This window comes from Sturnus vulgaris, chromosome 24, assembly GCF_052056855.1.
Source record: "Sturnus vulgaris isolate bStuVul1 chromosome 24, bStuVul1.hap1, whole genome shotgun sequence".
Taxonomy (NCBI): domain Eukaryota; kingdom Metazoa; phylum Chordata; class Aves; order Passeriformes; family Sturnidae; genus Sturnus; species Sturnus vulgaris.
Genome location: NC_142266.1, coordinates 2781811 through 2804255, shown reverse-complemented (window position 1 = coordinate 2804255; position 22445 = coordinate 2781811). Strand labels below are relative to the sequence as shown.

The 22445-nt window shown below is 50.4% G+C and overlaps 1 protein-coding gene across 5 annotated transcripts in view; it reads right to left on the bottom strand.

The window, feature by feature from the left end:
• SCMH1 (Scm polycomb group protein homolog 1) overlaps window positions 1–22445 on the bottom strand; it is a 67490-nt gene that overhangs the window by 24197 nt on the left and 20848 nt on the right. For all 5 annotated transcript variants that reach the window (XM_088178484.1, XM_088178485.1, XM_088178482.1 and 2 more), the window contains exons 4-8: window positions 21422–21490; window positions 17199–17269; window positions 15903–16137; window positions 13283–13371; window positions 12520–12763 (exon numbers count right to left, since the gene is read on the bottom strand). In XM_088178484.1, the coding sequence (XP_088034610.1) occupies window positions 12520–12763; window positions 13283–13371; window positions 15903–16137; window positions 17199–17269; window positions 21422–21490 (708 nt within the window). The remainder of the gene's footprint in view (window positions 1–12519; window positions 12764–13282; window positions 13372–15902; window positions 16138–17198; window positions 17270–21421; window positions 21491–22445) is intronic.

The following is a 22445-nucleotide window of genomic DNA, read 5'->3' as shown; positions in this document are numbered from 1 at the left end:
AAATCCCCAATTCCCGTTTGCTGTGCCAAGGGCTCTGTACTCTCAGATGCAGCTGTAGTTCATGTGCTTCTGACTGGAGATCTCTGTAATGGTCCCTGCAGTGTCCTGAAGTGCACGGGGAGATTTCTGAGCACACCATTCATGCCCACTCCAAAGCCCCTCTGGTCCTGCAGGCCACCCCTCCAGGGGTCCTTTGGTGCTCACTGCCCCTTGTCCCATCTTCAGCACGTCCTGGGCAGAAGCAGCACTCAAAGAGGTGGGTTAAAGAGACCCATTTAAGATAAGCAAATTTGCCAGAGAGGAGAAATCTTCTTGAGATCTGTTTGAATCCTTCCCTGCTTGAGGCATTTCAGTCGTAGACATCCTGAAGGTTAGAGCTGGACAGGAACCAGAGCTCATTGTCTGTCCCACAGCAAAATGTGAAAGCTTCAGAGCTGTGATTCTTCCCAAAGCACAGACCATCATCACTCGGCACCATGAGTACAACTGGGACAGAAATACAGGCCCTGGGAAGGCTCCAGACTTGGATTGTCCTGAGCTCTCAGAGACATGGCAGACACAACACAGGACAAAGGGTTGGAGCATGGGTGGAAGACATGGGCTCCTTGCAAAGAACAAGACTCCAAATTCTGGAATTTAAAGGTGAGAAGACAATTATTCTGATAATTCAGTACCTCCTGCAGGGATTTGTGCTCTCCAGCCTGAAACACCTGTTTGAGCTGAGGCTGAGAGCAGAGGAGATCTCCAACACAGCGCTGTAGGATTTGGCATGTTCCACCTGTTGTCATGATGAGCTCTCTCTTCTCCCAAACACACTTTCTTTTTACACAAGACTTGTCTAGCTGCAGGTTTTGACTCCTGAAATAAGGTTATTTTATCCACTAATCCCTGGGTGGTGGTTACACAGTAGCACACAAAGAAACGCAAACCCCCAGTTCCCAAAACTCTCCATCCTGCTCATCCTCACCACAGGAGTGAATTATAATGTCTTTTTTGGGCTGGACATCCACAGGCACAGGAAAAGCTGTTACTTCAAACTAAAGCAATGCCTTGTGCATTTATTGAACCTGAGACAGGCTCTGAACATTCATCATCAGTGTCCCATTTCTAAAAGGCTTAGAAATCTGCGTGGTTTGGAGCAGCACTTTTCTTGATTGTTGACATACACTTGGATGAGCTCTGTCACTGCAGATGTCACTGCACATACCCCTGGCACGAGCTGTGCCATTTTTATGGTTATTTGATTTGTTTTTTCAGTTGTTTTATTTATCAAATAAAACAACTAGGAAAAAAAAAGTCTCAAGAGTCACAGTGATACCAGCGACTGCTGTTTGCTGTTTGCAGAAGTGTCACATTTTCAGTCTCACAGCAGCATTTCTGTATGCCCTAAACCATAGTGGCACTTACACCCAGTGCTCTGTGAAGCAGCTCAGATCCTGCAAACCTTGGCAGGTGTTCCCAGCACTTTGTACCACATCTCAGAGGTGTGGGGCAGCACATGACAGCCTGAGCTTCAGTGACTTGCTCAGTCACCAAACTGCAAAACAGCCCAAGTGTCCCAGCTCTTGGGACTCTCCCACACTTGGAGATGTGGAAAAGAACTGGAGACTGCAGTTGGTGCTACTGGAACTGAAGACAAAAGCCCTGTTCTGGACCAGCAGGGTCTGCTTACACAATTCAACACCAGAACTCGGGACCCAAGAGACCCCTCCATAAAGGCATCTCAGTCTGCCCTATTCACCCAGACATTGGCTAAACACAAGCAGATAATTCCACTCAAGCACAAGATGCATCTGCTCAAACATTTTCAAAACAAATCTGAGGCTTTATTCAGTAACACAGCCCACAAGAGCAATCTGAGCAAGTTGGGCAGTGTCAGTCCAGCTACTGCAACAGAAACCTGGAGGGGACTGGACTGGCCACAGATCACGTGGAAGGATGTGACACAGCCTCATCTACCTCCAAGATCCTCACCAAAGGCTTTTACAGCACCTCCAGAGCCTTGGGATATCAAAAAAGGTTTCCAAAGGGACAAATCAAGGATTACAAGAGGTAGGGGCAAAGAATGATCCTTGCAGAGGAGAGGTATCTATGTGGGGAATACAAGGATGTGCACCAGGATCCACACTGCTCATCCAGGAGGGGATGAGAGATGAGAAAGTCAATGATTCCCCCTTCCAGGGCAGGCAGGACTGTGGCAGCCCATGAGCAGAGACTGAGTTTCAGGGAGAGAACACAGCAGGTGAGCATCCCACCATAACCCAGCAGTGAATGTGGGGGAACCCACTCCTGCCTTCAGCTGCACCATGCTGGGCTCTGAGCTGCCTTGTGCTCCTTCAGGACAGAGAACTCGGGCTGCAACACTCACTGCACCAGAACAGCAGCTCAACACATAGCAGTGGCCAGAAAGAGCCAGAGAGAAAGCTTCCACTCTGGAAAAATGAGAGACCACAACACTGGATGTTACCAGCTAATAAAAATCCTAAATGTACTGGTTCAAATCAAACAAAAAGCCCTCAGGCCTGCAGCCAATTTCCACAGAGTTCCAGACTTTTGGGGACATTTCATCCAGGGCTCAGCTCTGCTTTGCCCACTGCACACCAGGACCCCCAGACTGCCCTCACTGGTCCCACTGAAACTCATTGGTCACACTGAACATTTTGAGAGTTCCTTCACACTGCTTTGGCTCTTCTGCACACAACATCCAACATCTTTTAATGGTTTTAATCCATTTCAGAGGCAGTCACTCTTATTGTTACTTAGCAGTTTTTAAGTTGTAGATTATAAACATCAGTGTGCAGATATTCCTCAATGAGGGAAAGTGCTCTGAGATGCAGCACAGCAAATGTCAGGATGTGCCCCACAACAGATGTATCCCCCAAATTGCCCTGGGGTCAGCACCACCTCTGCTCTGCTTAGGGCAAAATAAACACAGAGAAGTGACTGGCTCGTGATCAGAGATGAAGTGACAGCCTGTGCAGAGCAAGGATGCCCAAACTGCTGTCCTCAGCAAAAGTCGTGCTCAGTTTTGTGCTGAGCACACAGATTTCTTTAGTCCCAAACTCAGTCTTCATTTCTCTTCCACATTGGAATGAACTGCTCTGTACCCACTGAGTAGCATTAGGAAATGAATGGGGAAACTGAGTCACACATCTTTCCTATAAAACACTGCAAAGTCTGCCACTTGGAGAGGGAAAATGGCCTCCTGTTCCACCACTGGAGCTGCCAAGCAAGTTGTCCCTCAACAGCAGCTCAAAACCCCTCATGTCTCAGCACATTTGCTGTGGAACATCTGCACAACCAGCCACAAACCTCTCAGGCTGGCAATGACATGTCTGGAGGCTGGAAGAGCAGCAGCACATTCCTGCTTCTTCAGCTCTTCTTTTCCTACCATGGCCCATTCCAGCCCTCAGAAGGCAAAGCAAAGGAGCAGAAGGATCATGCTGGGAACAGACCAGGCCACAGGCATTAACACCCTGGAGAAGAATGGCAGTTCTGACAGCAGGGCTGGCTCAAAGGACTCAGTGTGCACAGGAGGATTACACAGGCAGCCCTCAGCAGAATTATAGCCCAAATTGCAGCAGGGCTGCTACTTATTCTGTGCAGAATATCCTCATCACCCTCAGAGAAACACTCACCTGTAGGAGCCAGCGTGCAGCAACCTTTGCAGCCCAGTTACACAGAGCTGGTGGCCTTAGCTCACACTCTTTTGTGCATTGTTTTATTTCTCCAGTACTCAGATACTTAACTCTGGGTCCAGTTCTCAAGGTCAGCCAGATGTTCCTTGGCACAGGGGCTGCTGGCCTGTCTGGAGCACGGCTCCTCCTCCCACACAACTCCCAGGTCAGACAACAAGGAGCTGCAGTGAGTCTCCTGCAGCATATGGTTCAAATGCAGAGGGCAAGGAAATGACAGGTTTGTCTACAATCACCCTCTTCTCATCCCAAATCAGCAGTTTTCCTCCTCTTCTATCCCACCACTTCTTATTCCAAATAAACTGGCTGCAACACAACCTGGGTTCTTGCTTGGGTAATCGCCCTATCACAGCCTGATCTTGTGCACTTCACTGCAAAAATAAAGCTGTTGGAGCAGTGTGTTGTTTTAATCAGCTCTGAAGCAGCTTTGGAATTAAAACAGAGATTCTGAACTGCAGAGAAGAGTTGAGAACTGAGCTGGGCAGCTCCAGCCTGAGAAACACATTAGCAGGTTGAAACTCAAGCTTCTGACTGAGGGGGCTGCACCCATGGGTGAGAGGAGAGACAGAGGGACAATCAGGAAGCTCCAAGAGCAATGGCAATGCCCAAGTCAGAAGAAAATCAAGTAGAAATCCGAACTTTAAGCCTGATTAGATCACCTCAAAGCCAGGCTTTGTCTCCTGCATGGCAGTGCCCATGGGCACATAGTGAGCACCCAGCAGCAACAGAAGAGCCCACCCGTGACCCCTGGAGCTGTTTGGCAGAGGGAACATGAGCAGAACTGGCACCTTTGGTCCTGACACAGACAGTGACAACATAAATCCACTGATTTCACACCTCAGGAAAGCCATCATTGCAGCTCATCCAGGCTCAGAGCTTCAAGGGAGGTCACAGCAGAGCCTGTCCCTGCAGGGCACTGCCAAAAGCATCAGTGTTGGTCCTCGAGAAGACCCCAGAGCCAAATCTTAGTGAGCAACGAGCCCACAGCCTGTAGAGCCTTCAGCCTGGGCACCATGGCCAAGCCCACCTGAGCCACACCTGCACCAGGACAGAGCTTTGGTTTCTTCACAGAACTGCAGCCCCTGGGAAGTTTGCCTGGCTCAGCTGCCATTTATACTCAGCTGTCTCAAGGACAGGCAGTGAGAGCATGTGCCATGAGAGACCACCACAGCCACACTCACTCATCTTCTGCCCCTTTGGGAAGTAACTGCCAAGGGATTTCCAAAAACCCCAATGGTTCCTGCTCTATTCAGGTCATTCAGGGTAGTTCCTGGGGTATCTGCTTGTTCTGATTTTCTCTGAAGCTCTTTTTTTAGCTTTGGCTTCCAGGTTAAATATTAGCAGAACACCTTCAACTTCTCAGTGCTCAAAGAATGAGGAGAGTGCTAGGTGGGTGTGGTTTGTTCCCATTTCTGTTATTTTTTCAAGTTCAGAAGTTATAAAAATACCAAAGATCAAGAGAAGAACAATGTCAAGGTGCAAAAGATCTGATCTCTCTAACAAGTGGGGCTGTGTGTTCAGGATAAAGCTCCTGGATTCCATAAAAATGCACAAAAATGCACACTGGCAACTTAGGCCTGTTCCCCAAAGCCAGGGCCAGAGCTGGGCTCAAAAGCATTTACTTCCCCTCTCCAAAAAATGAGGAGGAAACAAAAATCCGAAGAATCTCCCCAGCAGGTCACGAAAAGATGATGTAATGTTCTTGCTTCCATAGAGTCACTGTCAAAAACCCCACCAAAATGGGGCTGTTTCTCCCATTTACACCTGCCCTGCTCTGAGCACACCCCACCCATTAACCATCACAAGCACGTGACTGCCCCATCCAGGCCAGGCTGGATGGGGTTTGAAGCAATCTGGGATAGTGGAAGGTGTCCCTGTCCTTGGCCAGGGGTGGGACCAGGGCTTTAAGGCCCCTTCCAGCCTGAAGGGACTGGGGATTCACCGTGTGCAGCCTTTACAGAGCTATGTGAGAGGAGACTGGTCGATTTTTCTGGCTCCTCCAGCACTTGCCCACATCAGAAGCAGGACCCCTACAAGGGAGCAAGCTCCTGTCACCAGGGCTGGAATATGGTGACAAGCAGAAACAAGGTGTGGAGTGTGAAATCCTTGAAGTGAACGTTTGTAAAACCGAGTATTTAAACCCTTTTATCCTGGTGGGAAATTCTGCTCTCCCTGTGGTTGTCCTACACAAACTGTCACCCTGGGCATAGTTTAAGCTGACTTCACTCTGCTTCCAAACCTCACAGCAGAGCCCTGCCTGCAATCAACAGCTCAGAACATCCTGAGTCAGGCACTTTTAGACCCCCACAAACAACAGCCCTGGAATACTCTTCTTCCTTCAGGTTGTCCAATTCCATCCTGAAAGCACTCAGACTTTCAGGCTGCACAGGCAGAGCCCTGCACCATGTCCCAGTGAACAGGAGTGTTGTTACTGATCCTGCAGAAACAAAGTGATGACCCCAGTGCTGCTCAACCAAAGAGAGGGAAGATCCAACGGCAGGGTCCTGCTGAAACCTCCTGCCAAGACTCAGTAACGCCCTGAGATACTGAAACTCTGTTTTGGACCAGGAAGCACAGTGGAAAAGGGAAGGAAACATCCTGAGCAAAACCCAGATTCTCTGGGATATGAAATATTTCAAAATAAAACATGAGGAAAAGTCAAGTTGAGAAGGAAGGTCTGAGAGTAGGGACACACTGGAGACCAGAGGAAACTGCAACTGTTTTTCCCAGGACAGTTCCTCTTCTCAGAGGCTCCTGCCACCCTCAAGACATCACTCAGTAACCTCAGGTGTCTGACATGCCATGGTTCCCACTGAGCCACAGTTTTGGTGTTTGCTGAGCCACAGGCACTGCCAGCACCCCACACCTCCTGCAGTGCTGGGCTCCCTTATCCAAGCCCCCAAACCTCCAAACCCCACACATATTCCAGGACACACATCCAGGCTGAGTCAGGGTCACTGCTAAGAGCCTTGGCTCTGTGCTCCAAACAGCTCGAGAGATTTTTCTTGGGATCTTCCAACAGCAGCCTCAGAGGCAGCTCCACCCAGGCTCCAGGGCCTGTGCATTGCACTTATGGATAAAAACCTGAACTCCTCTGTGTTCCATCCCTCCTCCTGCTGTTGGTGCATAAGCCCTACCCAAACCAGCCATGCCAGTGCAAAGCAATGTCACCCAGCTTAATGTGTGAGCTCCAAGTCCCAGCTCAGTCCTGGAGAGACAGTAATTAATATTTTCCCATCTCCTCCAAGCAGGAATGCACAGGAGCTCACCTGAGTGTTACCCCTGCCAACTACTCCTGATGAGGCTCCTCTTCCCACCACTATGTTCTTACCCTGAAGAAGGAAGAGAAACCAGGCAATACCCAAAATAAAATAATAAAATACACATTACCTTTGCCCCTGGGTAGGAAACCTAGCAGCTGATCATCATCTTCCTTTGAGGAGACAAAGCAGTTAAACAACAAAGCACATGGCAGCAATAGTGGTGAGAAACGAAGAACTTCATGAACTTTCTATGCAGAGTCAGCATCTTGTAACCTCCTGGAGTCACTGCAGCTCTGGCCCCAGGGTGACACAGGGCTGTGAGCCCAGGGTGGATGGAGCTCCCCTTCAGCCTATCCCCATAGTAACTGTCTAAAACTATTCACATTTGCTTGCTCTGCAAGCAGAGGAAGCAGCAGGCGAGCCCAGGCAGAGGGAGCAGTGTCTGAGAGCCCCCACAGAGCTGTGCAGGCACTGACCAGTGGCCCCAGTGCCCTCACCCAGCTCCCAGCAGCCCTGGCACAGTGGCAGAGGACGAGCTCTGTGTTAGCTCTGCCCTGCCTGGCTGGGCTTGGGGCTCTCTGCCAGCTGGGCTGGTGCCAAGGCAGCAATTCCAGTCCTCCAAATTCCAGAGCTGGAGCAGCTTCCAGCTCTGCCCGCCCAACCTTAACACTTTCACTGCTGCCCCTCTCCACAGCACGGAGTCACCCCTCTCTGTGTCACAGAGCATGCACAAGGCTGGAATAGGGAGTAGCAAACCCATCAGCAACTCAGCAACAGCCAGGGCACAGCCCAAATGGAGGAACAGCACAGGGAACCTCCTGAGATACAGACAGTGAGGCCTTTACCTGTGTCCCTGTTCCCTCATGTTCAAGGTGTCAGTATTTCCCTGCCCTCCAGCAGTAACACATGAAACATGGGAGCAGACTTAAGGGACACTGTTACAGGTGTCTGTGTGGGCAAGATGCTGTCACAGGTATGGATTAAATCCACATTTCTCAGGATGGAGAAAATGAGCTGCTTTTCAAGAGGTCAGGAAGACTGTCACTGCCACAGCACCTCCCAGCAGCAGCACTGTTGGGATTGTGCACATGGCAGCTGACACTCAGCTGTAGGAGGGTCCTGTAAAGGTCTCATAATTTTTGAACCAAATCCCAGCTAAAGTTCTTGATACTGTGGCACAAACCCTAGAAAAATGCCTGCATTTCTCCAAAACGTAAAGCTTGTGTTTCAGTAAGAGCCCTTTCTTGTGCAAAGACACAGATTCTGTGGAAGTTCTCAGATGCCTGAACCCACAATCGCATGGCCAGGCAGAAAGCCCCATCCTGCCTGCCCACCTGGCATGGACAGACCCTTCAGCCATCACCTCCTCAGGAGAAGAGCTCAGAGCGTGAGGCCTCCATGCAGAGCTACCTGAGAAGACCCTGCTTTAGCTGCTCCTCCCCCAGGGGCTCCCAGTTCTCCATCCCACAAAGCATTTCAGAAAGGAAAATAACTTCCCATGGATCCTCTTCCAATGTGTGCTTCCCTGACTTCAAAGAACTGAACTTTCCTCTAGTCTGTGATTGGCAGTGAACTCCCAAATTTCCCATGAATTACAGGGCAGACACATCTCCTGTGTACAAAACCATGCCTTGGCTGAGGGGGATTTCCCTCATCCCACCTCCCTGCTGAGGGCAGGTGGCCCCAGAAACTACAATTACTAACCAGCCTCTTACCTATTCTTTTTTCTCATTGATTTTTATCACAGTTTTTTCCCTCTTTGTTTCCCTGAAGCTCAGCAGCAGCACCTCCATTTCTGTGTGCATCTCCTTCTCTCTTTCTCCCCAGCCATGATTTAAGATAACTAAAGAACCATCCTTATTCCTTAGGTCAATCCTAAATATTGATTTTCTGTACTGCTTAAAATGGGGAGGGAGTCTCCAAAACAACTTCCCAAAATTCTTTCTCCACTTATGGCAGTGACCTGCTCTAAGAGTCCACAGGCATCCCAAAGAACAGGATGCTTAGAAAAAGTAAAATGCATGCAGAAGTTTTTTCAAAGCAATGGGTTAGGCTGGGTTGGAGTTCACTTTCTACAAGAACTGGCTGGATGGTCAGGCCCAGAGTGGTGGGGCAGTCACCAGTGGTGTCCCTCAGGGGGGCTGTGCTGGGGCCAGTCCTGTTCAATATTTTTATTGATGACATGGATCAGGCTATTGAGTCCTTCATTAGTAAATGTGCACACAACACTAAGCTGGGAGCGTGTGTCAATCTGTTGGAAGGGAGGAGGGCTCTGGAGAGACCTGAAAGGGTTGGATGGATGGGCAGAGTCCAATGGGATGAGGTTTAATAAGTCCAAGTCCTGCATTTTGGCCACAATAACCCCCTGCAGTGTTACTGAGGATGGTGTGGCTGGACAGTGCACAAAGGGACCTGGGGACACTGCTCAGCAGCCAGCTGAACATGAGCCAGCAGTGTGCCCTGGTGGCCAAAGGCCAGTGGCTCCTGGCCTGGATCAGGAATGGTGTGGCCAGCAGGAGCAGGGAGGTCACTCTTCCCCTGTACCTGGCACTGGTGAGGCCACACCTCGAGTGCTGTGTCCAGTTCTGTCCCCTCAGTTTAGGGAGGACCTTGAGACACTCGAGCACATCCAGAGGAGGTAACGAGGCTGGGGAGGGGCTTGGAACACAAACCCTGTGAGGAAGGGCTGAGGGAGCTGGGGTTGTTCAGCCTGAAGAAAAGGAGACTCAGAGTGACCTTATCACTCTCTACAACTCCCTGAAAGGTGGCTGTGCTCAGCTGGGGTTGGGCTCTTTTTCCAGGCAGCACTGACAGAAGCAGAGGACACAGCCTCAAGCTGCACCAAGGGAAATATTAGGATATTAGGAAAAAGTTTTTCACAGAAAGAATTATAAAATACTGGAATGGCCTGCTTGGGGAGGTGGTGGAGTCACCATCCCTGGATATGTTTAAAAAAAGACTGGATCTGGCACTTGGTGCCATGGTTTAGTTGAGGTGTTAGGGCAGGGGTTGGACTCGATGATCTTGAAGGTCTCTTCCAACCCGGTGACTCTGTGAGATGCCCAGGAGCCCACAGACATCTGGCCACTGCCCACAGAGGTCTCTCAGCAGGCTGCTGCACAGCCAGCAGGCAGCAATGGAATTACCAAGCAGGCATGCAGCCTGCTCCTCATTCCTGTTTGACCTCCCTTTCCTTCTTTAACACACACGTGCCCTAATGAAAGCTCCCTGGAGTGGCTGGTTGGGCCCCAGCTCCACCAGCTCCCTGCCCAGCCACTCCAGCTAAGCAAACACTGCTGGGAGTGGGGGGCCCTGGAGATGGAGAAGGACCATGCCTGGGAGAACCCCTGCACTCCTCCACCTCTGCTGGCAGCCAGCAGCACAGACACATTAGAGCTAAATGGAGTTAGCAGCATTAAATAAACATGCCTGCCCTCTTTGAAGTTCTGCTTCCCTTGAACATGAGCTCATTCCACGAGGCCTCTTTTTGCTCAGCCCCAGGAAGCCACGGAGTTATTCATTCTCCATGGAGTTAACTCTTCACAGGATTCCCCACCTTCCACAAGGGCCTCACAGGGTCAGTCAGTATATGAGCACAGAGCAGTATTACCACAGCAGCACTTGACTACCTGTATATATTCCCAGTTCTCTTTTAGAGGAGTTCCCACCAGGAAAGGAAATACTCCACCACATGGAACTGCAGGCTCCAGGCTGGCACATGGAGAAGGTTTATTGGAACTCAAGGAAAGGGTGATTCCTCTGTGGTGATGCATCCTCCAACCCTGCCAAGAGCAGCACTCTCAGGTCTGGGAGGACAGTGCTCAACCCTCCACCACAGCAGGGCTGAGGAATGAGGAAACACAGGAAGAATTTCATTAGAGAAAGTTACCAGTACTCTGTTCTTTTGGTTTAATCACACAAAGTGGAAGTCAGAAATTCTTGGGCAGGAAAGGGAGCAGACAGTCACAGAGGGAAAAGTAAAACCACAAAGACAAGGCTGATATCAACTCCCTGGCATTTCTGCGTGCCTCATGCAACCCCTGCTCTTGTCCCAGGAGTTGAAAAAAAAAGGACAAAGAAAGCAGAAATCCGCCTGGGAGTGGGGAGATGTTACTTTTAGGAAGTCACTGTATTTGTACATGAGCAGGAAGTGCAGAGTCACTGCACATGGAGCCAATGGGAAAGCGAGAAGACATCACAGCTGCCTGCCAAGGGGGAAGCACAAGCTTCCCAGGATGGCATAATGGGGTGTTGTTTCTGGATAACTGACTGGGCTCTGCTCACTCATAGCTTCAGCCCCTGGCAAGAGGAGGCTGGGGAGGAACAGAGCTGCCTGTGCTGGGGCTGTGGGTCAGAGGTTCCCACTTCTCCTGAGAAGGCAGCTTCCACCCTGCTCCTGAAACCTTCCACTCCCAGGGTTACTGCCAGGAAAGCTCCCACCAAACACAAACAAGTCTTGAGCCACTCATTCAGTACCTGAGAGCCACCCTGGAGATACCTGGGGAGATACCTGGCTCCAGGGCAGCACTGGAGGAGCCAGTCACTGCCTGAGGGCCCCTGAGAGCCTGCAGCAGGTGGGACACAAACAACCAGCAAGAAGAGAGGGAGTGGCTGGCAACACCAAGCAAAATGTAGGAATCCAAGATAAAGAGGAATCATCTCCAGCCGAGGGAAGCCCACAGCTTGGCTTGCACACAGGTCATGTGAGGTCACCTCAGCAATCCACTGAGACCAGCCCAAGCACAGACCTGACCCACATCAGGGACACAGGGCAGCACCAGCCTGACAGGGCAGCATGAGCTGACCTAGGATTTCCAAGAGGAACAGTCGTGTCAGAGAAATGCCTTTCCTAAGCAATCCTTCAGCCCTGGCAGAGAGGCTGTTCTCCTGCCCCTCATTTCACTGACAAGCACATGCAAGGTCCCAGCCAGCAAATGCCAGAGGGATGTGCTTGGGGACAATGACAGCCCCTCTGGGCCCAAACACAACTGTGATGTGAGAAAGTTTGACATGTCTGAGAATCAAACCAGCCATTGCTCAGGCCTTTGCAGGCAGCAAGCTCCCCAGCACTGCTCCTACCCAGCAATCACAGCCCTAAAAACAAGGCAGGTATGACCTGCTCCACACCTGCCTTGTCCATGTTCACAGCATAAGGCACACCAAGAAAACTGTCCAAGCACAAAGAGGCGCAGTCCTGCAGCTTCACAGCTCTCATTATTCCAGGCCCCCTGAGAAAAACTGCAGAGGAAAACGTGGTTCAAAGGCGCAGGGAAGACTTCAAGGAAATTCCTGGAGAGGAGCAGACCTCAGCAATGTTGTACAGCACCAGCCCTCCCCAGAGCCATCATCCTGCCCATTTTATGGATAGCTGCTCCTCAGCACCTCGGTGCCAGGCTGATTCAGTGCTATAGCTCTGATCACCTGTACCTTTACCACGCATGAAGCAGCACAAAAACCACACAGGGCACCCAGGTGTCCTTGCTGCCAGTCTCTGCCTGCTTTGCTGCTCTTTGAGAGCTGAGTGGAGGAGAAAGACAGCTAAGCAACAACGTGGGCCTTACCTTTTGTACCAGGGGGCTGCAGATTATCTCCAGTCAGCGAACACCAGCCTACAGGAAAGATGTCCCGGGAATCATATCGGCACCAGTAATCGAAGGCACCTCTCCAGCCATCAAATGTTATGAGGACCTCAGAACCTCTCACCTCCCCAATGGTGGCCGGGCAGATGAAGTGAGGGTTCTTCCTGTCCACTGCCTCCAGCTTCATACCTGTCTTGAAGAAGTTTTGGGAAGGAGATGGTGGTTCCTACAAGAAGAAGTGGAATATATGCTCAAAGGGGATATGGCAGTGCCTCCCCACACCAGGGCTGTGCCCTCACCTCCCCAGGCAGCTGAAGGGAGTTAGTGGGCTGGATTTGAACCCCAGCAGGTGTGCACACACTGGCTGGGTTTAATCAAGAGGCAGCAAAGTCCACTATTGGCTGCTCTGTGCTCAGCTAGCTGCTGGACTGAGCCCAGGGAGTGGGACATTTCAGAGCAGTGCTGACGTTCCCACCTTGCATTCCCCACTTTGAGCAGCACCTGCAGCTCCAGTGAAAAAGCAGCTCCTGCCTCAAGCCTGAGTGCTGAAGCCCAAGGCAGATCTCTGACTACAGCTTGACCCTGCTGTGACACAGCTGGTGTGTCCTAGAGCAGCCCCGAGGCAGAGCTCTGCAATGTCACCTCCTATGGGACCAGCACATCTCTCATGAGACACCAGCTCTGAGTTTGGTGCTCTGCAGTGAAGGGGTCATTGCCAGAAGGATCTGCACAAACAGTGAAATACCTTGTGAAAAATCCGGACAGGAGCCATCTCTGCTCCATTCAGAGTCTTCAGCAGGAACATGGGCCAGGAGGAGGCATTCAGCCGGAAGCCTGAGGGGAGGGAGGCAGAGATGGAGACTTTTAGACTGTGGGGGTTGATGGATGTGGCAGCACATGCCTGCTCTGATGGGAACTCACACAACTGTGATCCCATACCATCCTCCTCCCATGATGGAGTCAGGTGGGATTTTATTCAGATAATCTTAATGTAAAGCATTTGTGTTATTGAAAAGAAACATCTGGAAACAGCTGTCTGACTGCAATATTCACTGATCATAACAATCCCATTGACCCATTGACCATCCAGGCAGAGCACTTCATGCAGCATCAGTGCTGCCAGCTCCAGTGATCCTGCTGCAGGGGAGACATGAATCAGCAAGTGCACACTCAGGCTATGGAATTTCTTCCTCAACAGGGAATCACAGCTTCTGGGTGGCCTCCTCCACCTCTAGTGTGAGCTGCAGGCAAACTAATCTGAAGAAATAGAGGCTTTGACTTGGCTGGGAAACAGATGTAACCATTATAGGGAAGGATGTCAGATTTTGGCTTGACACCTGCTGTGAAAAAAGTGGAGAAATAACAAGAGAAGGCTTATGGGAAGAAAAAAGCAATTTCACAGGCTCTGAAGAATGTGGCATTGACTATGACTATACAGCCAACAGAAGGCTCTGGATATCACAGAACATCTTCTTTGCTAAACGTGCATCTTCCTGCACAGGCAATTCCAACTGCTCAGCTGTGTTTGATCTGTGTCTGAGGGGTTTTGAAGTTAATCCTGGCACTGGACCTGGACCAAGAACACGGCAAAACTTTGCCAAGGTTGCAGTGCTCAGCACAGGCCACACCCTGAGCTCTGTCAGATCAGTTTGGAAACGAACCCGAATAGCCACAACCACAGGGGATAGGAGAGCTCAGCTCCCAGAGTGGCAGAGAAAACATTTTACATGAATCATAAAATATCCTGAGTTGGAGAGGACTTACAAGGATGATCCAGCCCAGCCCCTGGCCCTGCCCAGACCCCCAGCAATCCCCCCTGTCCACCCCTCGGGGCCGTGCCCATTCCCTGGGGAGCCTGGGCAGTGCCCAGCACCCTCTGGCTGAGGGAAGAACCTTTCCCTCATCTCCAGCCTGAGCCTGCCCTGGCCCAGCTCCAGCTGTTCCCTGGGTGCTGTCAATGGAATTATCTGTGTAAAGAGCAGCAGCAGATGTGTGCACATGGAAAATACTATGGGAAACAGAAAATCCTTGCTGGGTTTTCTAGGCCCTTGAACTCTGCAGGCAGGAAGGACAACTGCAGCATTAGCTCAGTTACCTGTCTTCATGCTGGGTGCAAAATCAATCAGTTCCACTCCCCTGCCATGGGCAGGGACACCTCCCACTGTCCCAGACTGCTCCAAGCCCCAGTGTCCAACCTGGCCTTGAACACTCCTAGAGATGGGGCAGCCACAGCTGCTCTGGGCAACCTGTGCCAGGGCCTCACCACCCTCACAGGGAAGAATTTTTTCCTAATATGTCACCTAACGTGTCTCTGGCACGAAGTAGGTGGCACAGACCAGAGCTGGACACACAGAGCAGCTCTCCCGGACCTGTCCCCGACTTTGTCCCTGTCCCCCGGCACAGCCAGGGCTGTTCTACCTGCGCTTCGTGCCCTCTGCTGGCCACACCTGGCCACGGCACAGCAGGGACCCACCGGCAACGCACCGGGACAGGACTTTGGAAGAGATGGGCAGCAGAATCACTGAATGGTTTGGGTTGGAATGGACCTTAAAGCTTATCTCATCCCACCCCCTGCCATGGGCAGGGACATCTTCCACTATCCCAGGTTGTTCTAAGCCCTGTCTAGCCTGGCCTTGAAAATATTATTTGGGGATATGCTAATTGAGAGAGAGATTTAAGAAGACACTAAAACTGTTGGGCAGCAGAATGCAAATGCAGATTAATTTTGGAGGAAAGAACCAGAAAATTAGCTTGTCACTGGGCTAGCATCAAAGAAAAAGGAAAGTGTTGTGTGTTTAACAGAACACTGGAAAAAGTGTTAGACTGTCCAGGCTATTTATAATGTAGACAAGCAAAATTAAATAAATAAATATGAACTATTGCAAGCGTCCCTTCACATGAGACAGGACTTCAGTCACTGATCTTTTTCAGACATTATGTTTCCTGTTCAGGTAACCTGGCATTAAATCCTAGAATCACAGGGTAGGTTGGGTTTGAAGGGACCTTAAAGATCAACCAGTTTCACCCCTCTGCCATGGGACACCTTCCAGTATCCCAGGTTATTCTAAGCCCTGTCCAACCTGGCCTTGAACACTTCCAGGGATGGGGCAGCCACAGCTTCTCTGGGCAACAATCCAGAGCTTGAGCTACAAGCAGGGCAAGCAGCTCACCTACACTCTAAGGGATCTCCCTGTCCATGTATCTATGTGGAAATCCAGACCTGGTGTGGTTTATATACCGTGTGTCTATCCCACAGTAGGCAGGTGCAGACCATGGGCCTCTGTCCCAAGCACAGATCTATAAAAACCCCCAATCTTTCCCCACCATCGATTTGACCCTGGCTGGACAGGTGAACTCAGGCTCACCCAGTGGAGGCTGCAGCATCCCTCCATTCTTCTCACAGTTCCCGATGGGCTGGATCTCAGCAGAGTCCACCAGCCTCCAGAAGTCGTTCTTGTTGTCGCTGCCGTCGAGGCGCAGGCGCAGGCGGGCGCCCGTCAGCCCCACCACGGTGGCGATGCAGGTGGACGTGGTGTTCCGGGGGTCCTGCGCCTCCAGCTTCATGCTGATCTTGAACTCGTTTGCAGGTGGAGTGTAGGACTGAAAATATTGGAACAGGGCCCAGTCAGAGCCAGGATTGCCAATACATGCACCAGCTCAGGCACAAAGCTTCAACACTAGGAGCGCCCAAGTGGAGTTTGCTGAAGGCTGACTGTCCCCCCCAGGCACAGCATGGAGCAGGCACCACAGGGAATTCAGACCCCCACTCTTCCATCCTGCATCATCTAGGCAACTAAAGCCTGTTCTTTTGGAATCACAGAATCATTAATGCTGGAAAACACCTCTAAGATCATCGACTCCAGCTGTTTCCATAGTACTGCCAAGCCATTACCCCTAAGCACCACAACTACTTGTTTTGAACTCTTCCAGGGATGGGGACTCCACCAGTGCCCTGGACAGACATTTCCTAGGCCTCATCACCCTTTCAGTGAATGAATTTTCCTGATATACAACCTGACCCTCCCTTGATACAAGTTGAAGCTGTTTCCTATTATCCTATCCCTTGTTCCCTGAGAGCAGAGCCCAAACCCCTCCTGGCTCCATCCTCCTGTCAGGGAGTTGTGCAGAGCCACAAGGGCCCCCATGAGCCTCCTTTTCTCCAGGCTGAGCCCCTTCCCAGCTCCCTCACCTGCTCCTGGGGCTCCAGACCCTTCCCAGCTTCGTTCCCATCTCTGGACATGCTCCAGCCCCCTTGCTGTGAGGGGTCCAAAGCTGATCCCAGCCACAGCCCCACCAGTGCCCATATACCTGCTGCCCAGGGGCTGCTGTTCTGTCACAACAATTGCGTGAATTCTGCTGAAAATCTGATTGAGCAGGATCCACCAAAAGCTGGATCCCAGCCTACTCAGGACATTTTCTCCAAGGGCCCACTCTTGACAGAGTAATAGCATACTCGTTCCCAACATGCACACCTGAGAGGAAAATCTTCTGTGCTACTCTAAATGTATCTTTTTGATCTTTGCTTCAGCACCTGGATTTCTGCTAAGTCTCCAATATCCTTAAGGATCTTCCATGCCAAATCAGGGGCCTATCCCAGGCACAGAACTCTGGGGACCCCAGTGGACCATAGCCCTTGATCTTTCTTGTTTTCATCCTCTTACCTGCTTGAAACAATGGGCAGGAGCTGGGATGGCACATGTCTCTTTCAGGTACTTCTCCCAGGTGAAGTGACCTGAGAAGTAAAAACGAAAGGATTCAAATAGGAACAGACGAGCAAAAATCTAAGCAAAAGAACTGGCCAGACTCCTAAGCCAGCAGTTCTGCACTTCTCACAGAGGAGGTGCTCACAGGCAACACGTTTTCACCAAGAACCTCTGATGATTGTGAGCACAGAAGATTTACAACTGCAACTGACAGGCAGAACAAAGCCCGTGCTGCCTTCGGCATCCTCCTGCCTTGGTGCTGCTGAGAAGGGGCTGCACAGAGCCAGGATAACAACTACAACTTAATGGAAAACACCCAGCACAGATGGGAATCTGTGGGGGCTTCCAGACAACTGTCCCTTAAAAACCATTCATTAAGCACATCACTCAGTCTGGGGATTGCAAACAGTCACAGTGGGCTACGAGCAGCACAGCTTGGGAATTAGAACAAGATTATCTTTAAGGTCATTTCCCAAGCCATTCTGTGATTCAATGATTCTAAATCATGGATTTAGAACAGGAACCTGCTTTGTGGTGACTGGACAGTGCCCCTGGTCCAGCACACACAGAGGCCACCCCATGGGCCAGGGATCAGCCCAACCCCAGCAATAAGTGCACAGGTCAGCAATGAACTTCCTGAAGTGCCATGAAGTCCACAGGATGGGCAGGATGGGAGCAGGGATCCTCCAAACAGGGATTTACTGAGCTCAATACCTCACACCTGACACCAAGCCCCCTTCCACCGAGTGCCACTGCCAGGGGAAGCACATTTCATCCTTGCCTGCACCTTCCTCATGTACAGCAGGAAGGGTAAAAGCAATATGCCACCCAGGGAAATCTGTTATTAAATGAGGAATTAAAAGCTCCTGTGATCCGAGCAAATCATGACTTTTGCCATTTAAACTGAGCAGCTGGGAGAGGAACCTTCCAGCATGACATTCACTTGTATTCATCCAAACAGCTCCCAGGAGACCACTGTTTTCAAGGCATTTCAAGAGCATTGGTGGCAGCACAATTAAAGTCAGCCACTGCTTCCCTGAGTCACTGCAAGTTCTTAATCAGTCTATTTTCAAAACAAAAGCTACATTAAGAGCCATTTTAGCTACTGCAGCACACACCTCTGAAAAGTGAGGCAGTAAGGTCAGCACACATTGCTTCAGTGCTGCCTCGTGCACAGAGGAGCCTTCATAATCTACAAGCTTCAAATAAATACAAGGAATGCTGCTTTCTCACCACCTCCCATGCAGATGACTAGTACACTGTTAAAAATGGGGAAAATGAACAGAAAAAATACAGTTTCATTGCCACACTGGCTGAATATTGCTGTTTCCAGACTGACAGCACTCTCCATGCCCCAGAGTCCTCAGCTCCATCCACTGGAAAAAATTTTCCTTTCAGCCACAGTCTCACACTGGGTGAATGAAGAAATTCAGTGAGTTACTGCAATTATGCTCTCACAAAACCAAAGTTCTTTTGCATTAATTGAAGATAGGATTTTAAACTTGGTTCTGTCAATGAAACTCTTTGTATGAATAATGTGGAGTAAACACTCAGGCAAAGAAAGCCAGGCACTCCTGGCCTGGAAATGCCTTATGCATCCCACCCCTTAATTCTGGTAGCTGATCTGGGCCCATCTCACACCAGGGTGGCCCTTCAGAGGAACACAGAGGGTGCCCAGGTGACAGAACTGGGTGGGCAGTGCCAGTCTTAGCCCTGAGGCAGCAGCTTGAACAGGATCAGCTGTGCTTGACAATTTTATTTAAAAAAAAAAAAAACTCCCCTCAGTTAGTTTCAATCTATCACTATTAAAAGTTGTCATGGTTTTAATCTTTCCACTTTTCACTCCTTCCACACCAAGCCAGGCCTTCCTCACCCCACAGCAGAGATCCATGCTTCACAACCCCAGCGGGAGCAGAGAATTTCTGAGACAGCTGCAGGCCTCTAAAAATAGCATTTGGACATGGAACTTATTTGAGATTAATTCTAAAGCCTGCTGGGATTCAACCACTATATGAAGACACACACAGCACTAGAACTGCAGCTTCTCTAGGACCTGAGGGAACAGCATGAAGCTGGGCCAGGGCAGGCTCAGGCTGGAGATGAGGGAAAGGTTCTTCCCTCAGCCAGAGGGTGCTGGGCACTGCCCAGGCTCCCCAGGGAATGGGCACGGCCCCGAGGCTGCCAGAGCTCCAGGGATGGACAGGGGGGATTGCTGGGGGTCTGGGCAGGGCCTGGGTTGGTGTGGATGATCCCTGTGGGTCCCTTCCAGCTCAGGATATTCTGTGATTCACTCATTCCTATGACTAATGGTTCTGGTGATTTATTTTGCAAAGAAAAGCAGGAGCAGCAGAAAGACTTCTAAGAAAAGACAAAGCTGATACAGCAGTGTTCAGCCTTCCCTCCCTCCCTCCTTCTCTGTTCACTACCAGCCATCCCCTTACACACAGGGCAAGCACAGGTAGAACCTGCACTTCTTTTTCAAGATTACCCTCAAACCAAGGTAAAAACTGCAGACTGCAGTTGGAAGCTGCCACCACGGCCTTAGCATGAGAGGAAACCCTGCACTTCAGGCCCTTGTCCCAAGTCCCTCTCTGCCTCTCTCCAGCACATTGGATCTTCTTCACAGAAGAAATGAGAGAAGACACTTAAATGAGAATATCCTGTTTTTAGAACTACATCTGTGAGCCAAACAAAAGCCAAGGATTGGGAACTCGTGTGGCTCCCTGTGACTTGGCTGTGGAAATGCCACTGGGGTGACTGTCTGTCACTTGTGCTTGCCTTGGGAAAGCTCCTTGTCGTGTGCTCATGCCAAAGGCAGATATTACTTCCAGGCAGAGAGTCAGATTTGGGCTCTGATGTCTTAACCTTCAAAAGTATTTACTCCAAACAAAACACTCCACACACCCAAGGGGTCAAACTGCAGTAGTTGTGAACAATGCAGCTCTGCACCCTCATGTTTTGATTCTCTTCATGTTGCATTTAACATTGATCCTTTGCCCAGAATTTAAATGAAGATGGAGTTTCTGTTTATGTCTTTAACTGAAGTCTGGTTTGGGCTCCATTAGCATTTTTGGCTCCCGAGGGGTCATCAATCCAACTGAAACAATACATGTGTGTTTCAGGTCACATCTGTGAAGGAGAACGTGCCCTACCCAGATCAAGGCATCCTATTAAAGTCTGCAGCCCATATGTGTGGCTGCACCAGAGCAGCACATGAAAGCAGCACAGTTTGAGCCAGCTCAGTATGAAAATGAGCAGAGCAGTCTGTGCAGATCCAAGGTGACAGTGGCTGTCCCTGATGTCTGAGCATGGCCTCCCAGGGGCCAGCTCTCCCACAGGCACAGCTCCTGCCCCATCCCAGGTACTTTGCTCAGCCATCAATCCAGCTGCCTGTGCTCCACTGCTAACAGCTACAGTCGGTAACACGAGCCCCATTGCTCACTGCCCTGCTCAGTAAAACGTGACAATGTGCCAGTCAAAATTAACAGCTCTGAAACACCAGGGTGATGTCTGGTCTGTCCTGCTTTCCTCAGAGGTGTCCCAATGCAGCTTCGACCCAAAATCCTTCCAGCCTGGATTACAGGGTGCTCCATGCCAGAAAGATGCTGCAGTTTTACCCCCTCACTGTGCAGAATCACAGAAATGTTTGGGTTGAAAGGGACCTCATATTTCCACCACCTGCCATGGGCAGGACACCTTCCACTGCTGTCTCCACAGGTTGCTCCAAACCCTGTCCAATCTGGCCTTGGACACTTCCAGGGATCCAGGGGCAGCCAGAACTTCTCTGGCCACCCTGTGCCACCCTGTGCCAGGGCCTCCCCACACTAACAAAGAAGGATTTCTTCTCAGTATCCCATCTAACCCTGCCCTCTGACAGTGTGATGCCATTCCCATTGTCCTGTCACTTCAGACTCTTGTCCAAAGTCCCTCTCCAGCTCTCCTGGAGCTCCTTGAGGCACTGGAAGGGGCTCTATGTCTCCTCAGAGCTTTCTCTTCTCCAGGCCCAAACCCTACAAGGATGTGCCCAAGCTTTGAGTAGTAATGAACTGCTCAGAGTTTCTTGCAGTGACTGCCAATCCTCACTGCTGCACCATGCACTTGTCAAAAAAAAACCTTTGGAAATCGTAAAAGGGAGAAGGGAGGGAGAAAGAAAGCAGGGAGGAAGAAGGGAGCTCTCTTACCTTGGTACTGGGAAGGAGACTCTGATGGGCGGCTGTACTTGTGCTTTTTACCATCTTTCCAGTCTATGGCTGAGACAAGAAACAGAGCATTTGTGTCAGGGAAAGGAGCCAGATAATGCACCCTTCTACACTGTCTGTTTTACAGGCACTTCAGAGAGCAGTGACCTCCCTATCATGACCCCAGTAACATGGATGATTTGCCTCTGTCTCTGGGGTGTGCTCCCTTCCTCCCCACAGCTCATGCAGGTACCTGACAGGAGATTCCTACATCTGCACCTCAATCCCTGTTTAGTTCCCACCAGCCACTGTTCTCCTCCAGTAACAAGCAATAACAAAGAACAGCAAACTGCTAGAGCTCCATCATTGTAGCTATGAGAAAGGCTTGAGAGGACAAACATAACAGCCACTAAAAATGGCTCATGTGAATCTTTGGTGCAGAATGGCTCCTCGTGTATCAACTCCAGGTTATTCCACACAAACAGCCTCAACCCTTTGTGGTGACAGGGAGAGGACTTCTCTGAAAACCTGCAAAAGTGCCCTCTCCACACACAACACCAGGTTTCCTTGTGTCCTTTGCAGCTCTGAAGAGAGCACAGCCAAGCAGCAGCAGCTCTGTAGAGCAGCTCACCTGAGCTGTCTTTGTTCATGACAGCTTTGGGTCTCAGAGCTCCAAAAAAACTAAAATTCTCAAGACAGCTCTGGAGAGTGATAGAGCAAGAAGTGGGGAATGCTCATCCTGGCCTCCAGGAACCTTCATCCCAAAGGAGGGATGAAGAATCCCTGTGCCATGGCTCCTCGACCTGCTGCTGCCAGGCTGGGCACCCTGGGACTGCTGCTGCACAAATTCCTTTATTTCAAGACCATTTTTAGGGATATTTTAGACAGCAGCTTGGTGATGCTCTATGCAATGTGCCTTGTCCCCATGAAAAGCAGTTCCTCGTGAAAGGAATAGTTTTTAAATCTCCTGACAAGTAGCTGGAAGAGGCAGGCTAAGAGCTGCTTCTAAAGTGACCTGGGGTGTCTT